A 19,196-nucleotide genomic window follows, 5' to 3' on the forward strand; every position below is an offset into this window, starting at 1 on the left:
TGCTCAATAAAAATTTTCTCCAAAAATCACTTCCGTGATGAATTGATCTGGCTTGATTGTGAAACATGATATGAACTTCTGGAATAAATGGCAAGAAATATTTGCCAAATTGTCAATGCCGGGAATCACATGTCACCTTAAATTAACAGCAGGAAATAAAACATTTGTAGGTGTACATAATTTCTGACTTCGGAGTACTTCGGACAGAAACAGATAGAGAGAGAGAGAGAGAGAGAGAGAGAGAGAGCGAATCCTCACTCAGTCAACAATGGAGTATTAAACTCTTTCTCAAATCTGGCAGGAGGGGTGAAAAATGCGCGGTTATATGGGAAAAGTTTGACACTTGGAATCCGAGTGAGGTGGTAGGTAGAGCCAAGTCAGCAATTGACAGCAGGGGATTGGTCGCAATATCGCTAAAGCAACAGCTTGTTTGGAAAGGGATTTTCCCCCAAAAAAATCTCTATATTTTTCATAAATTTTTTTTTCAATTACTTTTTATTTCATATATATTAAATCGTTATAATACATTTTTTACAAAAATTACAATCAAAACACGACCTTGGATTATTTATGAATTACAAACATTCACATGATTTTATTTTATTTCACATTCATTTAGTTATGGTCATTGTAGGTAGTGATCAATTAACGCAGGTTATAGTATGAAAATGTTAAATCTACATTCTTTTATTCTAAATTCATGTTTTGTGTAAAATTTTAATCACAGTCATATAAGCCATGAATATAATGGTATAAACCGTTGTACATTTAAACCCTCCTTAAATGTATGCAAATTTTTTAAACCAGTTTGGATTGCAGTTTTTAGAGGGTTCGTGAGGAAAAAATTGTTGTAACATTTTTTACGAGATGTGATGCATGGAAGATGAAAAAATAATTTAAAAATATGAGAGAGGATATTCTCACATAAACCTAATATGGAGTTTAAAAAAAATGATAATATGGAGTTTTGGTGACGCGTTATCATTTAGTTCATGATTACGGGTTGTGAGGTTTATGCCTAAATGCATGTACCATTGGGTGGAGAAAAAAAAAAATCGCCTGTTAGAATTCATGTTCGCCAGTGATCTGTATCTATCACTTCCTCAGTTGATATCTATACGATAAGTCATATCAGACATGTACTCGACGGACTTCAGTTCTTTACCGAAATTACTAACCTTTTTTGACAGGCAAGCCCGACCGACAATATGCTTTTCACGTATGCACATGAAAACTTTTATGCACAACAGGCATGCATCTGCCCCCGGGGTTAGATCACCCGGTCTGCGGCTGGAAAACCACTCGCCAGGTCGTGGGATCGAACCTCACCTAACGCCTGGGTGCGGTTGGGGTGGCGCTGTACTTCAGGCGCAGGGGATTAGTCGGGCCGCCTTCGGATCTTGACCCGGACACCCCTGTGTTGACAAAAAAAAAAAAAAAAAAAAAAACAGGCATGCATCTCATGTAGAATAAATAGTTTGATTGCTGAAATTTTGTAGAGTTTTTTAATATTATTGTAATTAAAATTATTTAAAAATTTATTTAAAAATTTTTGATAAAAAATTCATTTGTTAAATAGAGCCAAAATTTTGCAGATATACTATGATCACACAACTCGAGGTCTATAAAATAAGCAAAAGTAGAGGGAAGGGGAGCTTATCATTTATATTTTGGTAAATGTAATTTAATTTCAAATGGTGAGGAAAAGAACATATTTTGATTTTTATGTTTACACCAATAAATTCACGCACATCATCTAGGAGTTTTTCCCTTTTATTTTTCTTTCTATTGGTAACAATTAGCATTCCCATTACCGTGTTGGAGGCGGGGCTGTACTCATGTCAGTTGATCTGTATTGCTATGGATATTTCGTTTTTTTTTTAAATAAAAAAAAAATTAGTTCACAAAAGATAAAATGAAATGCTTTATTATCTCGACAAGGAATCTCCAGATGTCCCCAGTCCAACCTTTTTGACAGTCACCAATCGGGATATAGGTCAATTTGGAAGTGCCTTTTAAGCTCTATTATTTTCTGCACTTCAGCTCCCGTATCATTAATAATTTGAAAACTTATCCACCGTACATTTAAATAAAACAAATATATATATCAGCGACCTTGGCCAAGGGCACTAATGGAATCATAATAAATATTTGTGTTTCTTGCCTCGCTCCATTTTAGAAGCAAGGACTAGCGAATTCCTCAGCCTTTTTTAAGGATACCCCACGGAGCTAAATACAAAAAAATTTTGTCAGTAATAATTAAATGCATGTAACAAGCTACTTGATTACTATTTTGGCATTGAACTATTTGCAGTTTCTACCAAAAAAAAGGAAAAAAGTATTTGTCCTTTCTATTTTTGCTCGGTGAGAATAGAGAAATGGCCTTGAAACAAATTAAAACAGTTTCTGCTCTTCAAAATGCCATTCAAACCTGTAGTACCCAAAAAATTCACCAAAAAATATAGGAGATGTATTTTATAAAATCAATGTATATGGGAAAGCAATTTACACAGATACAAATATGTGTAAGAGAAGGAAAATAATACTAAAAATAATATATTAATCACACAGTAAAATAACAAAGCTATCAAAATTATTTTTTCTCAACTGATACAATAATAAGACTCCATATTTATAGACTAGATGATTTGGTAAACAAATTTTACAACCACAAGAAATTTTTTAATAAAATATTAATTTTTAAATAATAAAACTACCATAACTTGATCCAAATAGAATTACAAAAACCTTAAATTGACAAAAATACTGCTAAATAATTATATAAAAATTTATATTTTTGAATCTTGATTTAATATGCTAACAAAACCTCTTCTCGCGTAACAATTCTTTTTGTTCTTGTATTATAACGAGCGTTTACCTATGAAAAGGAAGAAAGTCATATTTTAGTCTTTTTTTAATGAAATGTTTAAAAAGCTAATAAATAAAGGAGCTTACCCAAAAAAAAAAGAAGGAACATTTCATTACACCCCGAAGTAATGTGTTTAGATAATAAATTATTTGAGATAATTTTGTGAAAAATTACTGTAGTATTTTTTTGATATAATGTATATGAGATAAAAAAATAATTTAAAAATATATTAATAATACAAATAAGTTAATATGTATAAATAAGATAAAAATAATGTGTAATCCAAACACAATCATTTTTGTGCATCACCCGTTCGCTTGCCCGTAAATTAATGGTTTAAATTGGACTGTGACGTTTAGCTACCTGGGCAGCTTGCGAATTGGCAGTGGTGCCATCCGCTCATGAATGTGTTTGCTTGAAATGCAGGTGTACGTGTTGCCGTCCCATCACCCATACTGCCACCAAATTTATGACAGTCAATGGGCCGAACTCGACTCATTCAATTCGAAAAAAAAGCCAATGAATCGGACCATTCAGCGAATCGGTATGAACTTTGAGTCTAAAACTCAAACATGTTAGATTCAAATTCGATATAGATTCTATCATTTAATTATCTATATTTATTTATATATAATATTTATATTTTAATATTATATATAATTATATATTTAAATATATTATTACCAAATATTTAATATATACAAATTATAAAATACAAAAATACATGTAAAAACTCTTCTACTAGTTTTCTTTAGAGTCAATATTGATAATGCATAACAGAAACTCTAATTTTTCTTATTGATTGAGTAAATTTTTGTATTGACATAATATTGGTTGATTTCGTTTAGGTCTAAAAACACAAATCATCGAGTATGTTTGGGTTCAAGTCTTAAGGTTATTAATAAGTTCCAACCTTTGAAGATGTATTGGCTTATAACTGCACGTTTTAATACTATTTTTCATGTACTTTGAACGAATTACATATAAATATTATTAAATTTTTTTTGATTTATGTACTTTTTAAGAACTATTACTTGCTTATGTTTAGTTTTAATATTGTATTGTTGTGAATGTTAAATTAGGTTTATAACTCAATAGTTATAATAATTATATTAAGAAAATTGAGGAGCAAAAAGTGAGTTTGGGTTAAATCCAAATAAGATTCAAAATCCGAATATTTTGTGAGTTTAGTATGATTTTCACATTTATTAACTCAAATCTCACGGCCCGAAATCCAAAAACGTTACAAATTAAATGAGTTGAACCAGAAATTATAAAAACCCGACTCATATGACTCGATTTAAAGGCTTAACCAAATCTCGTATATTTGCACTTTGACATCTAAAGTATTAATAACGTATAGCGATATTTATATATGTGCGTATAGTTCTGCTTGAAGGTTACGTGGACCTCTCTTTTTTTTTTTTCTCTCTCTTTTTGTATTATTTATCGTAACACATATTGTAGCACTTTATATGTGATTATAAAATAATTAGTTGAAAAGATAAAAAGATATTGAGGAATGCTTTTGAAACAAATAATGCAAAAGAAAATTTCCCAATAATATCTCAAATTTCAAAGGCACACAATGTTCTAACAAAATCTTGGTCAAGGCATAGAAAATTTCGTTTGCGGTGATAATTTTCAAATTAATTTTTGTGCCATAAAACTTATTATTGTTTTTTTATTTTTTTGGGTGTCACTTTATTTCAAAGTCGGTCTTCCTTTTCTTGCAGAGCCGGTCTTGCACTAACTAGTGAACTAGACAAGTGGACCGTTCTGTTTGAATTCTAGTAAAGGGGGGTGGTTTAGAACTAACGCCTCTGTTCATGTACAGTAACTCTACCGGAACAAAGCATGCAAGAGAATTGGATTTTATTAGAATAAGAAAAAGAGTACGCGTGTAAGTTTGAACAATCCCAGCATGCTGGTATTAATTAGGTATTTTTACTACGTACTTTCCTAAACAGTCTTATGTAACCCATCCCAGATGGCTGACTTCTTTGCAGGAAATATGTATGTTCTTGGGGTTTTACTTTGTCACCATATTAGGCATATTCTGGGTCATCGTGGATCCGCCTTGTTTGGATTAAAATTTTCTGCACAAAAATTTTTATATTTTTTGTAATCGTCAAACATTTTTTTATTTCACATTCATTAAATCGTTATAATATATTTTTTCATAAAAAGATCTAGAAAATGGCAATTCAAACAAGATCGATTGGGCCTAATGTAAGGCTTCTTTTTGGTTTAGTAGGTAATTAAATTCCTTCAGGAAATTCTCTCTTTACTTGATATGTGGTGATTATGGGTCTTCTCAAATCAGACCATCATGCTATTGCTGCTGTAATTCTGCAGCAACGAATGTCCGGTGGCTAAATATTTTTCGTTCTTTCTATTTCTGTCCCCACGTCCGAAGCTAATTAGGGAAACTTATCTACTGTGAAATTAATGTCAAATGGCTCATCAATTGACAACTCGAAAGTCTTGACATCCACGGAACCACCACCTTCATAAATTTGGATACATCAGGATATGCAAACAATTATACTGTAACTCTGGAATTTAAACTATAGCTGGAAAGTTGGTCTGATGTAAGTGTCCTTAGATTTTTTTTTTTTTTTGTTGACAAGAAAATCCATAACCGCTATTCGAGAGTGTGCATTGAGTACTGAAAAGTCTCGAAGCCCTTATTTGAAAGTGTGCACTGGGTACTGGAAAGTTGGTTTGACGTAAGTATCCTTAGATTTTTTTTTTTGACAAGAGAACTCACGGCTACTATTTGAGAGTGCGCATTGAATAAACTCCGTCCCATACAATAACTCGTCAAACACACAAAGGGATAAGAAGCACTAGGTAAGCTCTGTGCAATGAGCAAATGTCCTAAGAGAGGTTCTAACGTGGATTGATAGGAAGACATGACACTAACTATACCATCTCAACCAATTCAAGGGACAAGTATCCTTAGATTATCATTATCATGTGATTGATAAAAGGGAGTTTCCAAAAACCTTCAAAAACAGCCATGATGATGGAGTTGCTTTGCAAACCGAAAGGAGTGTTTGGATAGCAGATTTCTCCAAATAATATTTCGTTTGCATCATAAACACATATTCCAATTCACTTTTTTATATTTCCAATCACCTTTTTATCTCACATACATCATATCACAAAAAGTGCTACAGTAATTATTACAAATAATATTTCAAATAACACTCATCTATCAAAACACAAATTGGAATCAGTTTGACATCCAATACTTCGCCTTATATAATTAAATCCATTTATAGCTGCGCTTCAAGGCTAGAGGTTATACATATACATATATGTGCATTTTGGAGGAAGGTCTAAAAGTGTAGAAATGAATACGCTATATAATGACTCGTTTCCTTTCCATGAATCTTCTTCCTTTTAAACGAGATAAAAATTGATCTGCAAGTACATCATATATAGATGACCTTACTTGAAGGAGAGACAAAAAGATACTCCCATCATGCCAGCAGGATGACAATTTGCCAATGACTAACCAGTTATTTGCTCGCTCCAAGGCTTCAGAATTATTTCTTGCCGGTGAAGTTAATTAGTCAAATTTATGAGCATTTGTACTTATCCCGCAACAACAGAGATGTGTCCATAATCAAATGAAAAGGTTCAACTAAAACGCCAATTTGAACCTCGACAAGTACTCGCCAGTGCTCGTAACTCCGTGTGTAACGGCGTGAGAACAAAAGTCAAGTCAACAAGAAGCAGTTGGGATCTGCAATGATGGCTAGGATAATTATAAATTTCAGGTAAAAAGTTAGAGTCCGTTTGAATTGTTATTTTTTTTAAAATTTTTATAGAAAAATGTATCGTAACATTTGATGTATGTAAAGTAAAAAAAATAATTAAGAAATGAATTCATGAAAAATATAAATTTTTTTTTTTGGAAAAAAATGACAATGTGGTGTGACACTTCCTGTTAGATTTCCTTCTTTAGTGCGAAATTGACTTGTTACTTTCGTGTTTGACTTTTTTCTTTTTAATCATACTTGGTTTCGTCGATTGTATATTTGGTCAATTCTTGATTTGATTTGCTTGCCATTTGAATATGCCCAAATATTCCTTCTAGCACAACAACATTCTCCGCGGCTTGACAGCATTGCTGCCTTCTCATATGATAGCTTGTGGTCTGTTTGTGCCAAAATGATTGTCGAATTATCTCTCAATTAATTTAATTCGTTGATTCTTTTTGGTTGTTTTGTTTCTAGTTTTTTTTTACCTCGTAAATTCTTCGAACTTTATGTATTTGTTTTGTGAGCCAAGTTCTTTCTTTGCAGTAGTAAGCACTAAGCAGTGACTTATTCTGACGTGTCAAATTTCTTTTATGGTTCGCCAATTTTTTTTCCCTCCTTGTTTTTCACCTTTTAAACGGAGTTGGACTTTATGGACCCTAACTTTTATTAGAAAATTCACATTTAATAAGAAGTTGCAGTTGATTTTATTTGGTAAAACATTTTGTCGAGATTCTTGAAATATAATTATTTTATATATATATATATTATATCACAAAAAGTGTTACAGTAAATAATTTTTAAAAATAAATCAATCCAGTTGGACTCAACCAACATGTATAAAAATCGTCAAAAAAAAAAACAATTTCAGGGAAACAAAGAAAGCTCCATTTGACAAGAAACTCAACCGCGGATATTTCCGTCCAATAGGGGTGGGAGAGTTGTTTTCTACCGGAAAATAAAAAACCTAAATATATTCATTTTTCGGTTTTTACATGGAATTTTTGTTTTTCTCAATGCAAAGGATACTCCAATAGCTTAGTAGCATGAACCTGAGTTGCCTATATTGACTAAGTATTCTCTCTTCGAGTCTCACAACAAACAGCCCTTCTTCTTCCTCTACGTCAACGGTCAACCAATCCTCCGGCTAGCTTTCTTGTTGGACATTTACCAACTAGCCCGTTCATCGACTAGACTAAGTATACAACTATGAGCTCATCTCATTAATGCGTCTGCCGAATTCTACATAGGAGGCACAATCAACTTTCAGGTATGGGAAGAAAAATGACGAAAATGATGATAGGCTTCATGGATTGATTACAAACCGCCAAATGCCACAGCTCTGACTCACCAAACATCCACTAATTAAGAATACGACTAGTATTCATCTTAGACGGTAATAACCTGGACTTAATCTACCGGCAGATATAGCTCTTATGCGAGTCTTTCTGGCATCAAGCTCCAAAGTTTAAATTAGTATATTCAAGAGTAGTTTAGATCACACCTTGATAGTATAGCTCTAATTAACCATCAATATTTTGTTACTTTTTTATGGATAAATCATGTATGTACTAACAGTATATATATTATTGGGTCTGAATGCATATATTGTATTTAAAATTAATATTTAAATTTAAATTGAAATAATGCAGCATGCATCTAAATGTGTCAGTAATACACTAACAGTGTACGATAGATTAATCTGTGGTATTCCATCGTGGTAAAGAGTAATAGGATTGATATTTACGGGGATAAGGTCTTTAGAGGCCTCTCCAATCTGGGTGCAAAATAGACATGTGACTGACGGAGAATTTTGTTATGGAACATGATGGAGGATTGAAAAGGAAATTACATCACCACAAAATCGGAATCGAGCTAAATTTGTTAGTTCGAGATGTCCTCAACGAGCGACGTCGTGTCTTGATATCCAACCATACACATGTTAGTGAGCGTTTTCAGACTTTGATTTGATAAGCATTTGAGTAATGTTGTAGTCACGGAATTAATGGTTGTAGGAAAAAGTCCATTTTTATTAGGGGATTGGCAGGCGCTTAGTTCAAATCCTATGAAACAATCCCACCACATCCTTCATTTAATGCCTTCCATGTATCATTCTGTTTCAGTCCATTCTAAATTAAGTTGTCTTACTTTGTTCTGCGTTGCCGTGTGAATTCACACGCAAACAATTATTATCTTACTATGTAATTTTATTTTTTAAAAATATCAACACCTAAATTTTATTTTAACGTGTGCCTTATTTCATATAGTTGAGAAGAAAGTGATGATTATAAATGTTTCTAAGTGCGTTTAAATTTTTATTTTTCTCACTCTTGTTCGCCTAGATGTAACATCTCCTTCGAGTAGGAGTACTTACCATTCTTGAAGGAGAAAAAATATACCATGTCACTTGATCTAATTCGCTGTTTTTTTCTCCTAAACGTTAGTGCTTAGTATAAGAATATGGCTTCATGAGTTTCATACCAATAAGATTTTGCTATCAAATCTAGGTAATTAAGATGAGATGTTTCAGTTAACATTTTCTTTTCTTCTCTTTTGTGGAATTAAGTATTCTCCGCCAGTCTTTCTTTACCACCCATCTGCATGCATGCATCCATCCATCTATATATATGTGTATGCGCGCGAGCGCGTGTATTTAAGCTAGAAAACTTGAATCTTCCAAGTTCGAACTATGTGATAGTTAAAGAATACAATGGTGTATTCGTAGAATGTACACCGTACGTACATTGAACTTATATTATTGGTATTTTCTCTCATTCTTCAGATGTTGATCAATTACCATTCAAAATCAATCAACTATGTAAAACTTCCTTAAATAAAAAAAATAAAGTTGAAGTTGAAAAATAAATTTTTTTGTCCACTTTGGCTCTAATTCATCGAGGTTTTTTTTAACCAAAATATAATCGGCCAACTTGAACTGGTTGAATTGAACTTGTATAAACCTGAATCCACGTGATAATTTGTACTCTCTGTCTCATTTTAACAGTTTATTTTCTTTTTTCAGCCATTCCAAATTATATTTCACATTCCAATTCAAGAATACAGTTACTTTTTAATTTCTCTAAAATATTCTTATTTAATATATTGCATTATTAGTAAATATAACCTACTTTATTTAATATAGTCAACTATTCTGCTAATAATTGCTTTGATATATGTCTTGAATAGAGTCGTTCCGAATATCTTGAGTAGGTAGAGGACGGGCGGCACTCATTTCATGAATCATCAGGCACCGTCGTCGGTACTCTTTTTTGCGTCTTTGAAATATGAAGCAGGAACACAAATTTTACAACGCAAGTAGCAGGGGAAGTGAAGTGGGAGTACAAGTTTTACTACTTCCTACCCACTCCCCCATTGAAAATTTTCAGTTTTCACATGCGTCCAGTTATGTGCATGGCAGAAATTCTTGACAGACGGTGGCAGTCTACCAAAAAGAGTACTGCCGCCAAGAGCTTATTAGAATTTCTTGTTTACCATCAATTAGTGCTCTTTGGTCCACCATCCTTAGTTTCGTCAAAACTAGCTACTACATGTTTTTTTTCTTTTATTTTTATGGATACGATATTTGCTAATTTGCATCTATTTCTATACCATGGGAATACGCCAAAAGAAGTGTAGTAATTGAGTAGCTTTTGAGTTAACTATAAGTCGGGAATACACCCATTTTAATTATATTGCTTTCTTTAATAATTTTTATAAAAATTATATTCTAACGATTTGATATATGCAAGAAAAAATGTGATCAAAAATTGTGTTGGCAGAAAAAATGGCCATAGTGACTACTAACCTAAACGAGTTGGTTATCAAAAACCAGCTACCCCAGTTTTGAACACTTTCCCATCGTTTCCTCTCTTTTTTTTTTTTTTCAACTTTTTCATAATTAATTAGGATTAAATTCATGGAGGGTTGCCCTCCACTTTGCCTAATGGGTTCTAAGTCTTCTGACTCCAAAGCTGCAAGTGGTGATAATTTGTGGAGATCCACTACATAGACTTTGAAATTTGAACGCTGAATCCTAAATATTGTCAACTCGTTTACACTTTGAGCTTCATTAATTAGCTGCTATTGTGCGGTGCTTGTTTTGCGTCTCCCTCAGCACTCTTGGTATTGGAGGGCTGGGCTAAAGTCGCGACCTTCTAGTCTTTCTGCGCTTATCCATTCTTTTCTGTTGAAGTAGACGAAACAGAAAAAGTCTACTGGTTTGTCCGTATATTTCCCAGTATCCGCTTTTGGGTCAAGAGGGCACCCGTTTCAACCTTTTTGGTAGTTGGCACAGTGATTTCAGACCTAGTACCGGCACGCCCAATTCATCGCAAACTTTTAACTTAAGAAAACTTCTTGTTTTAACGAACCAATTATGCTATGCTAGTCAAGACTAGACAATAGTGGTCATGATTAGATGTGTTTTTGAGTTTTGGATCGACATCCAGATTTTGATCAACCGACCAATTGCTGTATCTACAGCAGCAGTTTAAAGAAGAACTGTGGAGCCCAGATGGTACGTTGAGTTAGGAGTCGTATCACCGTAGTTAACAACACCAATGAAGGAGAATTAATTAATTCAGCAAGCACCCAAGAAACTGTCAATCGATTTATGATACAAGTTAACATGCGTAGAGAAGCTGAATTAGCTCGAGCATTTAATGGAACCAAAGCTTCATTTTGCTGACCAACTTTCAGATACAGTAAAATGTGGTGGGTGGATCTTGTTGGACTGGTCTTGATCAACTCCCCCCATTTTGTCAAAACAGTTACGTGGGCATTTACACAAGTAATAATAATGTTGATGGTGTTTGATTAGGATATTATGATCTGCAACCAGTTAACCAAATTGGACTTAGATCCGCAAGTGTTTTCCTGGCTTCCCTTTTGTCAGCGCCAGCTGCTTCCTTTCACATCTAAGTGATCGAATGAAGTAGCTTGATGAACCTGAAGCATATATAGTCATGTTCGATCTGTGTAAGAAACTAGTTCATGCACATAAATTCCATTTAGGAAAGACTGACTTGCACAATCGTTTTCAGCTTCAATAATTCAATAAAGCGTTTTTAATTTTTTTTTTTTCATATAACTGCAAAATATATTGACAGCAATCAAGAGTTCCCCTGGCTGTTACAGAATCGTCCTAATGCTACGGGGATAACAGATGCCTCTGGTGTCCTCATCAAAAGCAAAAGGAGTTCTCGAGAGGACATAATTCAAAAATCACAAAATTCTGATCCAGTTTGCTATCCAACTTCGCTAAGATGTCTGTTGGTCTCACGGAAGACATGCTTGAGTTTAACATCCTGGAGCTGCGAAAGCAGGCATCTGCAGTCCATGATAATCGGATGGAAAAGATGATGAGAATTAACAGTAGAGATTAGGAGAGAAATAACATCAACACAATCAACTTCGACTTCTAGGCAGGGGGCTTTCAAGTTTTGTGCACTTCTCAAACTGTTAATTTAATTTGTAAGCCACCTGTATAATCTTCAAGCGTTTATAGACGGAATAATCTGGTTCTATATCTCTATGATCACAAAATGCGTACTTAATCAGCGTCTTAAAATATATACTAGAAGTTTTGTTTCATGTCGCCAATGCCTTCAAAGGCACCTGAACATTCCTTTAGTGCTATGCGAATCCGACTGTAACATCCTCTATAACGTTCCAACCATGGACAAACTCATTTATAAGAAAAGTTTTAGGAGCAAATCGAATTGATGGGAAAACATGAAAATAAGCAAAATAAAAAGTCCACGTACAAAAGCTATGGGCAAATAGGAAACCTTGGCAAGTCAATCTCAAACTTTCAAGAGGTAAGTTGCCTGATTGTTTCATCTTCATGATGTGCCAACGCGGACTCCAGGTGTGCCACTTAAGGAATGAGGCTGAGGATACTTTTCTCTGGAGTCTATGACAAAGATGTGAAATGAATTTTGTATTTATTTTGAAAGTTTTTTTTTTTTCCAATGGATGTTTATCGTTAGTATATATAAATTATATTAATTCAAGGGATAATTTCAGAAACCTCCCCTAAGATTTCTAATAATTTCACTTGAGTTCACTAAGGTTTTAAAAATTACACTTACCTCCCTTGTCTATTTAAAATGATAATACTAATCTTAATATTTTTAATAAAACTCTTTTATTGCCATGTTTATCCAAAGGATGGATTTTATTTTTTTGTTACCATTTTCCTTCTTATTCATTTCTCTTATATTTCATTGGAAGGATAGAAGAACTATCAATGTTGTCCCTAATATTTATCTAAATTAAACGTTAAACTAGTAATTTTTTTTGATAACTTTTAATATCCTCCAATTTTTTTTGTGGCTCTTTTTTTTGGGTATCAAAATCAAGAATAAGTCAACAATGATTAAAAATAAATGGCCCAAAATCACTACCAAATTATGATAGTTCCACCACTAAACAAGTCTATAAATTTTTATTAAAAAAATAGTCCATAAACTTTAAAAGAAACAAAATAGCACTTTCTTCTCTGTCTTAAAAAGAATTTATATTTCCAATAAAAAACTATGAAAAATACCCTATTATAACAAAAGATTTATTGTTATAGTTGATTATTAAATAATAAGTATTAGCATGAAAGACTTGACACATTTTTTGTTTAGAAGAACAAATTAAACTTTCTAAGATAAGGGGAATTTAGGGTATTCATTAAATTTTTGACTCTATTTTAAAGTTTGGTTACCAAAGGGTTAAATCAAGAGAGGTAAGTGTAATTTTTAAAACATCAAGGGAACTAAGTGAAATAGTAAGAAACCTCAAGGGAGGTTTATGAGATTATCCCTTAATTCAATGTGTGAAAGTATATGCATATGTTTATTGTACTCATTGTGTTTAAATACTTTTGCGAATTAACTATAATTTTATAAAAAATTTAACACTTTTCGTGACGTATTTAGTGCCAATAATGGCAGAAGGTGCACGAAAGTACTTAGATTTGAAAGAAATAGTTGAATTATATTTTGTTTTATGAAATGAATGGAAGACGTACAAATCCAGCGTAACGTATTAAAGCAGTCATAGCGGCCAGCGGAAACACACCTGGGGAAGGAAGCAGAGACCTGGCGGCCATTTATTGCGCCGGACGTGCAAGTGTCAATGGTGGCCATCAATAATGGTTGTACTGAATCTGTAATTATTAATGAGGAACGGACCAACTCAAAATTTCTGATTTATTTCCCGCAAAGATATAGTACCAGTCTCTTTATTTGCTCGCTTTTTTTGGTTTTCAAGTTTTGACAGATCATGGAGGGATCGGGGGCACGCAAACCGCTCATAGACCAAACAATATGGGGAAAAAAATCTTAAGTTCTTTTGTTGTTGTACTAGTATTTATTCCTGGGATGAAGATCCTTTGCAGTCAATAGTGAAAATGGTAATTGCAAGGAACAGTTCATGGTGATAGATGTAGTGTTTTAAAATTTGATCATTGAGATTGAATTTGTGGGCACAAATTTTAACGAGTGACAAAAATTGTGCTGTTGTCTTAGCGTACGAGAGTTTACAATCATGAGTTGTATCAGAGTCCTGGCAATAATATATTTCTGTGTATTGTTCTAGTGTTTACTTGAGTCATTTTAAGATTTTTGCTCATTAAAAATGCTGTGAAGCACAAGTGAAGTATTTTAAAACATGACATGTTTGAGGGATCTAACCACTTCTTCTTTCTTTCTTTCTTTCTTTCTTCCTTAAAACCACTAAATTGTGGTAACCATTTTGGTTGTATGACTTAGCAGGTAAAATTGAGTTGCAGCAAAACAGGCCGTGTACAACACTTCTGCTAATTTCATACGACAATGACGATATTTTAAAGGGTTTTTCTATCAGGTGCGCTTAAGGCACTCGTTAACACAATTAACATTCATCTAACCTATTATATATATACATACACTAATAATTATTATCCTCCCTTGCGTTTATATATTTTTTAAAATTTAATTTTATCTACCCTCCATTATATTTATTTACTTTTTTAATTAATCTTATATTTTTTAAAATATAACGCGTAAAATATATCTTAATGATGGCCTGTGGCACCCGTTTTTTTAAATGCCGCTTAAAGTCGGTGAATAGATGATCCCTGATCCGGGCAGGAATCTTCGGACACAAAAAAGCTTGTTAATCAATCGGTTCAATCCTCCCTTTTCTGCTACAGTTATGCGGACCCCCCCAACCCCCCACCCAAAAACAAAACAAAGAAAATCAGGTGCTTATACCTTTTGGGAACTCGAGAATATGAAGGCCTTCTTTTTAGTGGGCTTTTGTATTTCTGCTTTGGGCTCATACATCCTTAGCGCTGATTAGCAAAATTGGAATTGTATTCCAAAGTTTCGTGTATGCTTGTAGCCCAAGACCAGTCTTGGAAAGAAAGAGAAAAAGGAAAGCAAAAGAAATGAGAATATCCTTGTTGACTATCTTACCCTTTGATTTGGAAAGAATAACAAAATTACCAGAGCTTGTAACGGCTACTTCGGACCGGGCAGTTGTGTTTTAAAATTCGTCGGCACAAACAAACTACTGCCTTCCTCTTGTACGGTTTATCCACCGGGGCCACCACCTCACAGTGCAAATTTGAGCTTTCTCTTCCAATCTCAACCACCCCTTCTCCCACCTGACCTGACGCTCCTCCCCGGCCACCCCCTTTTGTCTTTTGCCCCAGTTGAGAGAAATGGCTGAGGAAGAAGCTAAATTATCAGCAGACTCCATCAGATGTAATGATATAGAAATGGAAGACAGAGACGAAGGGGAAAATGAAAAGTTTTATGAAGATATTGAAGCTCCTAAGTTCGTTGATTTTACTGTCCCAGATCATTACCGCCCTGATGATCGGTATTGGTTCTGCTTGCGTGTGGGTAAGTCTTTGAATTTGGTCTTCATTTACTAAATTTTATTGGTATTTGAAGTTATTTTTAGTATAGCAGTTAAAGAGTTATTTTGCTATATTTGGTTTTGAAGCTGAGCTCCTGTCATTTAATTATACAGATTTATTTCGTCAAGATTCCTTTTGGGAAATCTGTAGATTGGTAGAATTGGCTACGGATACTTACAGATTGAGTTTATCCCTTCAAATATTCCTGTAACTGCATAGTTTATCTATTTTTTGAGAAGCAGTATTGTTCAGCTTTGATCTATTCAACATTACATTTCAGCTTGTCTTCTTCTTTAATAGGTTGTACAAGTTTCAGTGTAGCTGTTTGGTATCTGCTTTTATGTAGGCATTTGTGCATGTATAGATAACATGTGGACATTCATCACTCTTACATCACCAAAATCTTGTCCTCCGTCAGGAAAGCTGTTGGGGGAATTTTTTTTTCTTTTTTTTGGGGTTGGGGAGGGGATGTTGTTGCTTTGCAAAGAAGAATCATAACTTAGAAATCTTCAGACTTGCTGAATGTATGACGATTAAGCTTTTTGTGTTTTTTTTTTTTTGCTGTTTACCTTGTTTCTGTCACAGGATGCGACCAGAAGCACGAGGAAGAAATGGATTCTGAAGCAATTTACAAGAATTTTGTCCTTCGGGTTAGTGCTATTTCGTGGTTTCTTAGCTCAATTGGCACAGCTTAGACATGGATTGAACAACTTGCACTTCTGGTTCACACAGGTAATGGCAGCAAGAAGTCCCAATGTAAGACTTCACAAGGCGCTGAACAGAAATTGTTCAAGGTTAGTGCAAAAACTTTTTAGTACTTTCATGCCTATTGTAACATAACGTTTCCATCCATGTGATTGGCTTTTTAACTGAGGTGAATTGATCTTTACTTTCAGTAGAAACATGAAATGTCCGCTTTCAGCTCCCCCAAAATCTTCCAAGTCTAGAATGTCAAGATTAGCTATCATATCATCCATGTCTAAAAAGATTGGCGCTGACAAAGAGAAGGCCAAAGTTAGTTGTACCCCAAAGACCAAGGGAAAACAAGTTGCTGCAAAGTATCTTACAACTCCTAGGAACAAAAACTGCATGCAAAATCAAAATGCCTTTCGAAGTGTTCAGAACCCAAAGCCACCTAGTGTTGCCGTGCCAAAATGCCGGGTGGTTGCAAAGGCTCTGATCTTTCACTCCCCAAAGACAGCCATTAGTATGAAGAAATCTGTGGAATTGCGCACTCCTTTAACAAAATTGTGTGAAGGAATGAAGAAGCTTGAGGTATCTAGTCAGAGAAAGCCTGTACTTGGTTGTTCTAGCAAACAACCAAAGCAGCTCGGACATAATTCTCAGAAGTCACTGCCACAACATTCTTCAACAAGACAGAAAGGTTCCAACAAGGAAAAGTGCAGAGCAAAGATCTCACATAAGTTAAATACTACTCAAATCAACCATGATCCTAAATCTTTGAGATCTCTAAACAGCAAGAGCAAGGACAAATTGAGCAAACAGTTCAACACAAAGATTTCTTCTGCTAGGGTAACTAAGGCAAAATCAAGAGATGACAACAGAAAGCGTCCTGTAAAAGAAGCAGCCTGTCCAATCTCACATGAGCCACTATCAACAGAGTTGGAGTCATGTGCTGCCTTGAGCCATGAACTGAACCATTCACCAAATTTGGCACTAGCAAATGAGGGAGGGAAATATCTTCCAAAATTACAGGCTTCATGTAAAGAAAATGATGCAATTCAAGAAAATGTGCGGGAAAATGACAGTAGTACAGAAGTGAGCTCAAGGAACGGAGAGAATTTGAATAATGTTTTGTCACAGCAAGACAATTCACTTTGCTCAAGACGTCAAATTGAAATGTCACTCGGCGATGACAAGGAAAATGCTTCAGCCTTAGATGATAAGAGGTCTGGAAACTGTTTATATTTATATAGAGTAATTCTCTAGACATGCTTCTATTTATTCACTTCCTAAATCATGTTTAATGGTGGTGCTCATTTACATTGAATCGCAGAAATTACGACAAGAAGGATCAGTCAGGAAGAAAAATTCTTGGCACACAAAATTCTGATGGAAAAAAGGTTTGTTTCTTTTTTCTGTATAAATATTTCCATATTACCAGAGGATTCCAATCTGTCTCAGTTTTCTGCACAATTTTTTAGGTCATTGAAGCAATTGATAAGGACTTGAAAGGGCCCATTGTTGGTGCTCCAGGAATGAAGTTGAAGCTAAAACCCACACATCCTAAACCTTTCAGGCTAAGAACTGATGTAAGCTGCTTTGAACATATGAAACTAGCTTCTGGAGGAACTGATGCTGCCTGGAAACCTCTAATATTAAAAGTTTGTTTTGCAGGAAAGAGGAATTCTTAGAGAAGCCAACTTGGAGAGGAAAAATCAAGCCATAACTCCTCAAAATGAAGCTGCCGTAGTTTCAAGATTTCAAGGCGGAGACTTGCAGGGACAACATGTTGATATTCAAGTGAGTTCTTCTTCTTCTTCTTCTTGTTTTTTTCCCCCATTCTTTCTTCTTTGTGAAAAGTTGTATGCTGAGTTCAGGGGCTTTGCTTTGTCTGTTAAAGAGTTCATACGTGCAGAACTGTTGAAAGTCTTTTAACACCTTATCCTACTCGTGCAGAACGAAATAGCTTCACTAAAACGTACAAATCGGCAAGTAAGAACGAAAACACCTACTGGTCCTAGTAGAGTTAAACGCTCAGAGCAACAAGAACTGAAGCCTGAAAGTAGCACAAGTCAAGCGTCAGACTACGACTTGAAGAAGACGAAATCTTCTTCAAGACGTGTTCTGCAACCACAGAGGTGAGAAACTAAAATAACTTGGTTTAAATAAGTAATAGGGTTTACAAGCAAAATGGTCTTGTGGACTAACTTGTTTGATCACCTCTACAGGCACTTCTCAGTTACCACAGAGGCAAGGACTCCAGATAAACTACTCAGTGTTATAATGGAAACTTCTTCAGGAAAATCAAAACCTAAGGAAGTGGAAAAGCCATGTAAGAAGGGTACTATACCTACTGTGGTCAGACCTAGAGCTCCAGCTTGTCCAAGGTCACTATCACGCGGAAGAAGGCCTGTTACCATCCCCAGGGAGCCAAACTTCCATAGATCCCATATGCCAACGAGTCATGCTGCAAAAGTTTCATAAATACTTGTCATCATTGTACCAGCTGAGTGTACCATATCTTCGTGTTCAATTATTTATTGAATTCTTTGCGTTGCTGCATCTTATATATGCTGATTTTGTTTATCATTCTGTATTATTTAGGGTACTGTGGCTTTTCTTTGTAGAAACATATGGAAGTTGAAGGAAAGTTTCCTGATATTTGTTTGTTAAAAGACACAGTAGTATACCTATCGCGTGATTTAAAGTCGATTTTAAAAAAAAATTAACAGGTGAGGGGTGGGATTTTTCATTCAAATCCATTTAAATGTCAATTTGGCCAGCTAATGCTGTTAAAAATGATGGAATTGTTGAATGCCACTAATGGAACCCTTGCAACAAGCACTAAAGTTAGGGCTACGATAAAACAAAACCTAATAGAAGTGCAGAATCCAAAATGAAAGGGAAACAAAAAGAGATTATTTGAAATAATAATAATAATTTGTTTGGATAGAGTATTATTTGAAATAAT

At 34.4% G+C, this 19,196-nt stretch overlaps 1 protein-coding gene and 2 long non-coding RNA genes across 4 annotated transcripts; 1 reads left to right on the plus strand and 2 right to left on the minus strand.

The window, feature by feature from the left end:
• Positions 1-11,705: 11,705 nt before the first annotated feature.
• LOC140037216 (uncharacterized) lies at positions 11,706-12,574 on the minus strand. The gene is made up of 2 exons (XR_011841142.1): positions 12,408-12,574; positions 11,706-11,970 (listed from the first exon to the last, which is right to left on the minus strand). It is a non-coding gene; the product is annotated as an uncharacterized lncRNA (long non-coding RNA).
• A 2,638-nt stretch (positions 12,575-15,212) lies between these two features.
• Positions 15,213-18,884, plus strand: LOC113731573 (uncharacterized). 2 transcript variants are annotated; one of them, XM_027256919.2, is made up of 9 exons: positions 15,213-15,524; positions 16,127-16,191; positions 16,274-16,335; positions 16,438-17,451; positions 17,559-17,625; positions 17,707-17,814; positions 17,900-18,025; positions 18,182-18,363; positions 18,454-18,884. In XM_027256919.2, the coding sequence occupies exons 1-9, from the start codon at positions 15,341-15,343 to the stop codon at positions 18,707-18,709; spliced, it is 2,064 nt and encodes a 687-aa protein (XP_027112720.1). In that variant the 5' UTR covers positions 15,213-15,340; the 3' UTR covers positions 18,710-18,884. The 2 variants fall into 2 exon arrangements, with proteins under 2 accessions (XP_027112720.1, XP_027112721.1); XM_027256920.2 differs by having other exon boundaries at positions 16,441-17,451.
• On the minus strand, positions 17,610-18,701 carry LOC140036796 (uncharacterized). Its single transcript, XR_011840347.1, has 2 exons — positions 18,576-18,701; positions 17,610-18,281 (listed from the first exon to the last, which is right to left on the minus strand). It is a non-coding gene; the product is annotated as an uncharacterized lncRNA (long non-coding RNA).
• Positions 18,885-19,196: the final 312 nt, after the last annotated feature.

Source organism: Coffea arabica, chromosome 2e (assembly GCF_036785885.1).
Source record: "Coffea arabica cultivar ET-39 chromosome 2e, Coffea Arabica ET-39 HiFi, whole genome shotgun sequence".
Classification (NCBI taxonomy): domain Eukaryota; kingdom Viridiplantae; phylum Streptophyta; class Magnoliopsida; order Gentianales; family Rubiaceae; genus Coffea; species Coffea arabica.

Coding starts and splice junctions, on each gene's coding strand:
- LOC113731573 (XM_027256919.2), top strand. CDS start 15,341: ATGGCTGAGGAAGAAGCTAAATTATCAGCAGACTCCATCAGATGTAAT. Junction 17,815..17,899: donor CTTTCAGGCTAAGAACTGAT/GTAAGCTGCTTT, acceptor TTTGTTTTGCAG/GAAAGAGGAATTCTTAGAGA. Junction 18,026..18,181: donor GACAACATGTTGATATTCAA/GTGAGTTCTTCT, acceptor CTACTCGTGCAG/AACGAAATAGCTTCACTAAA.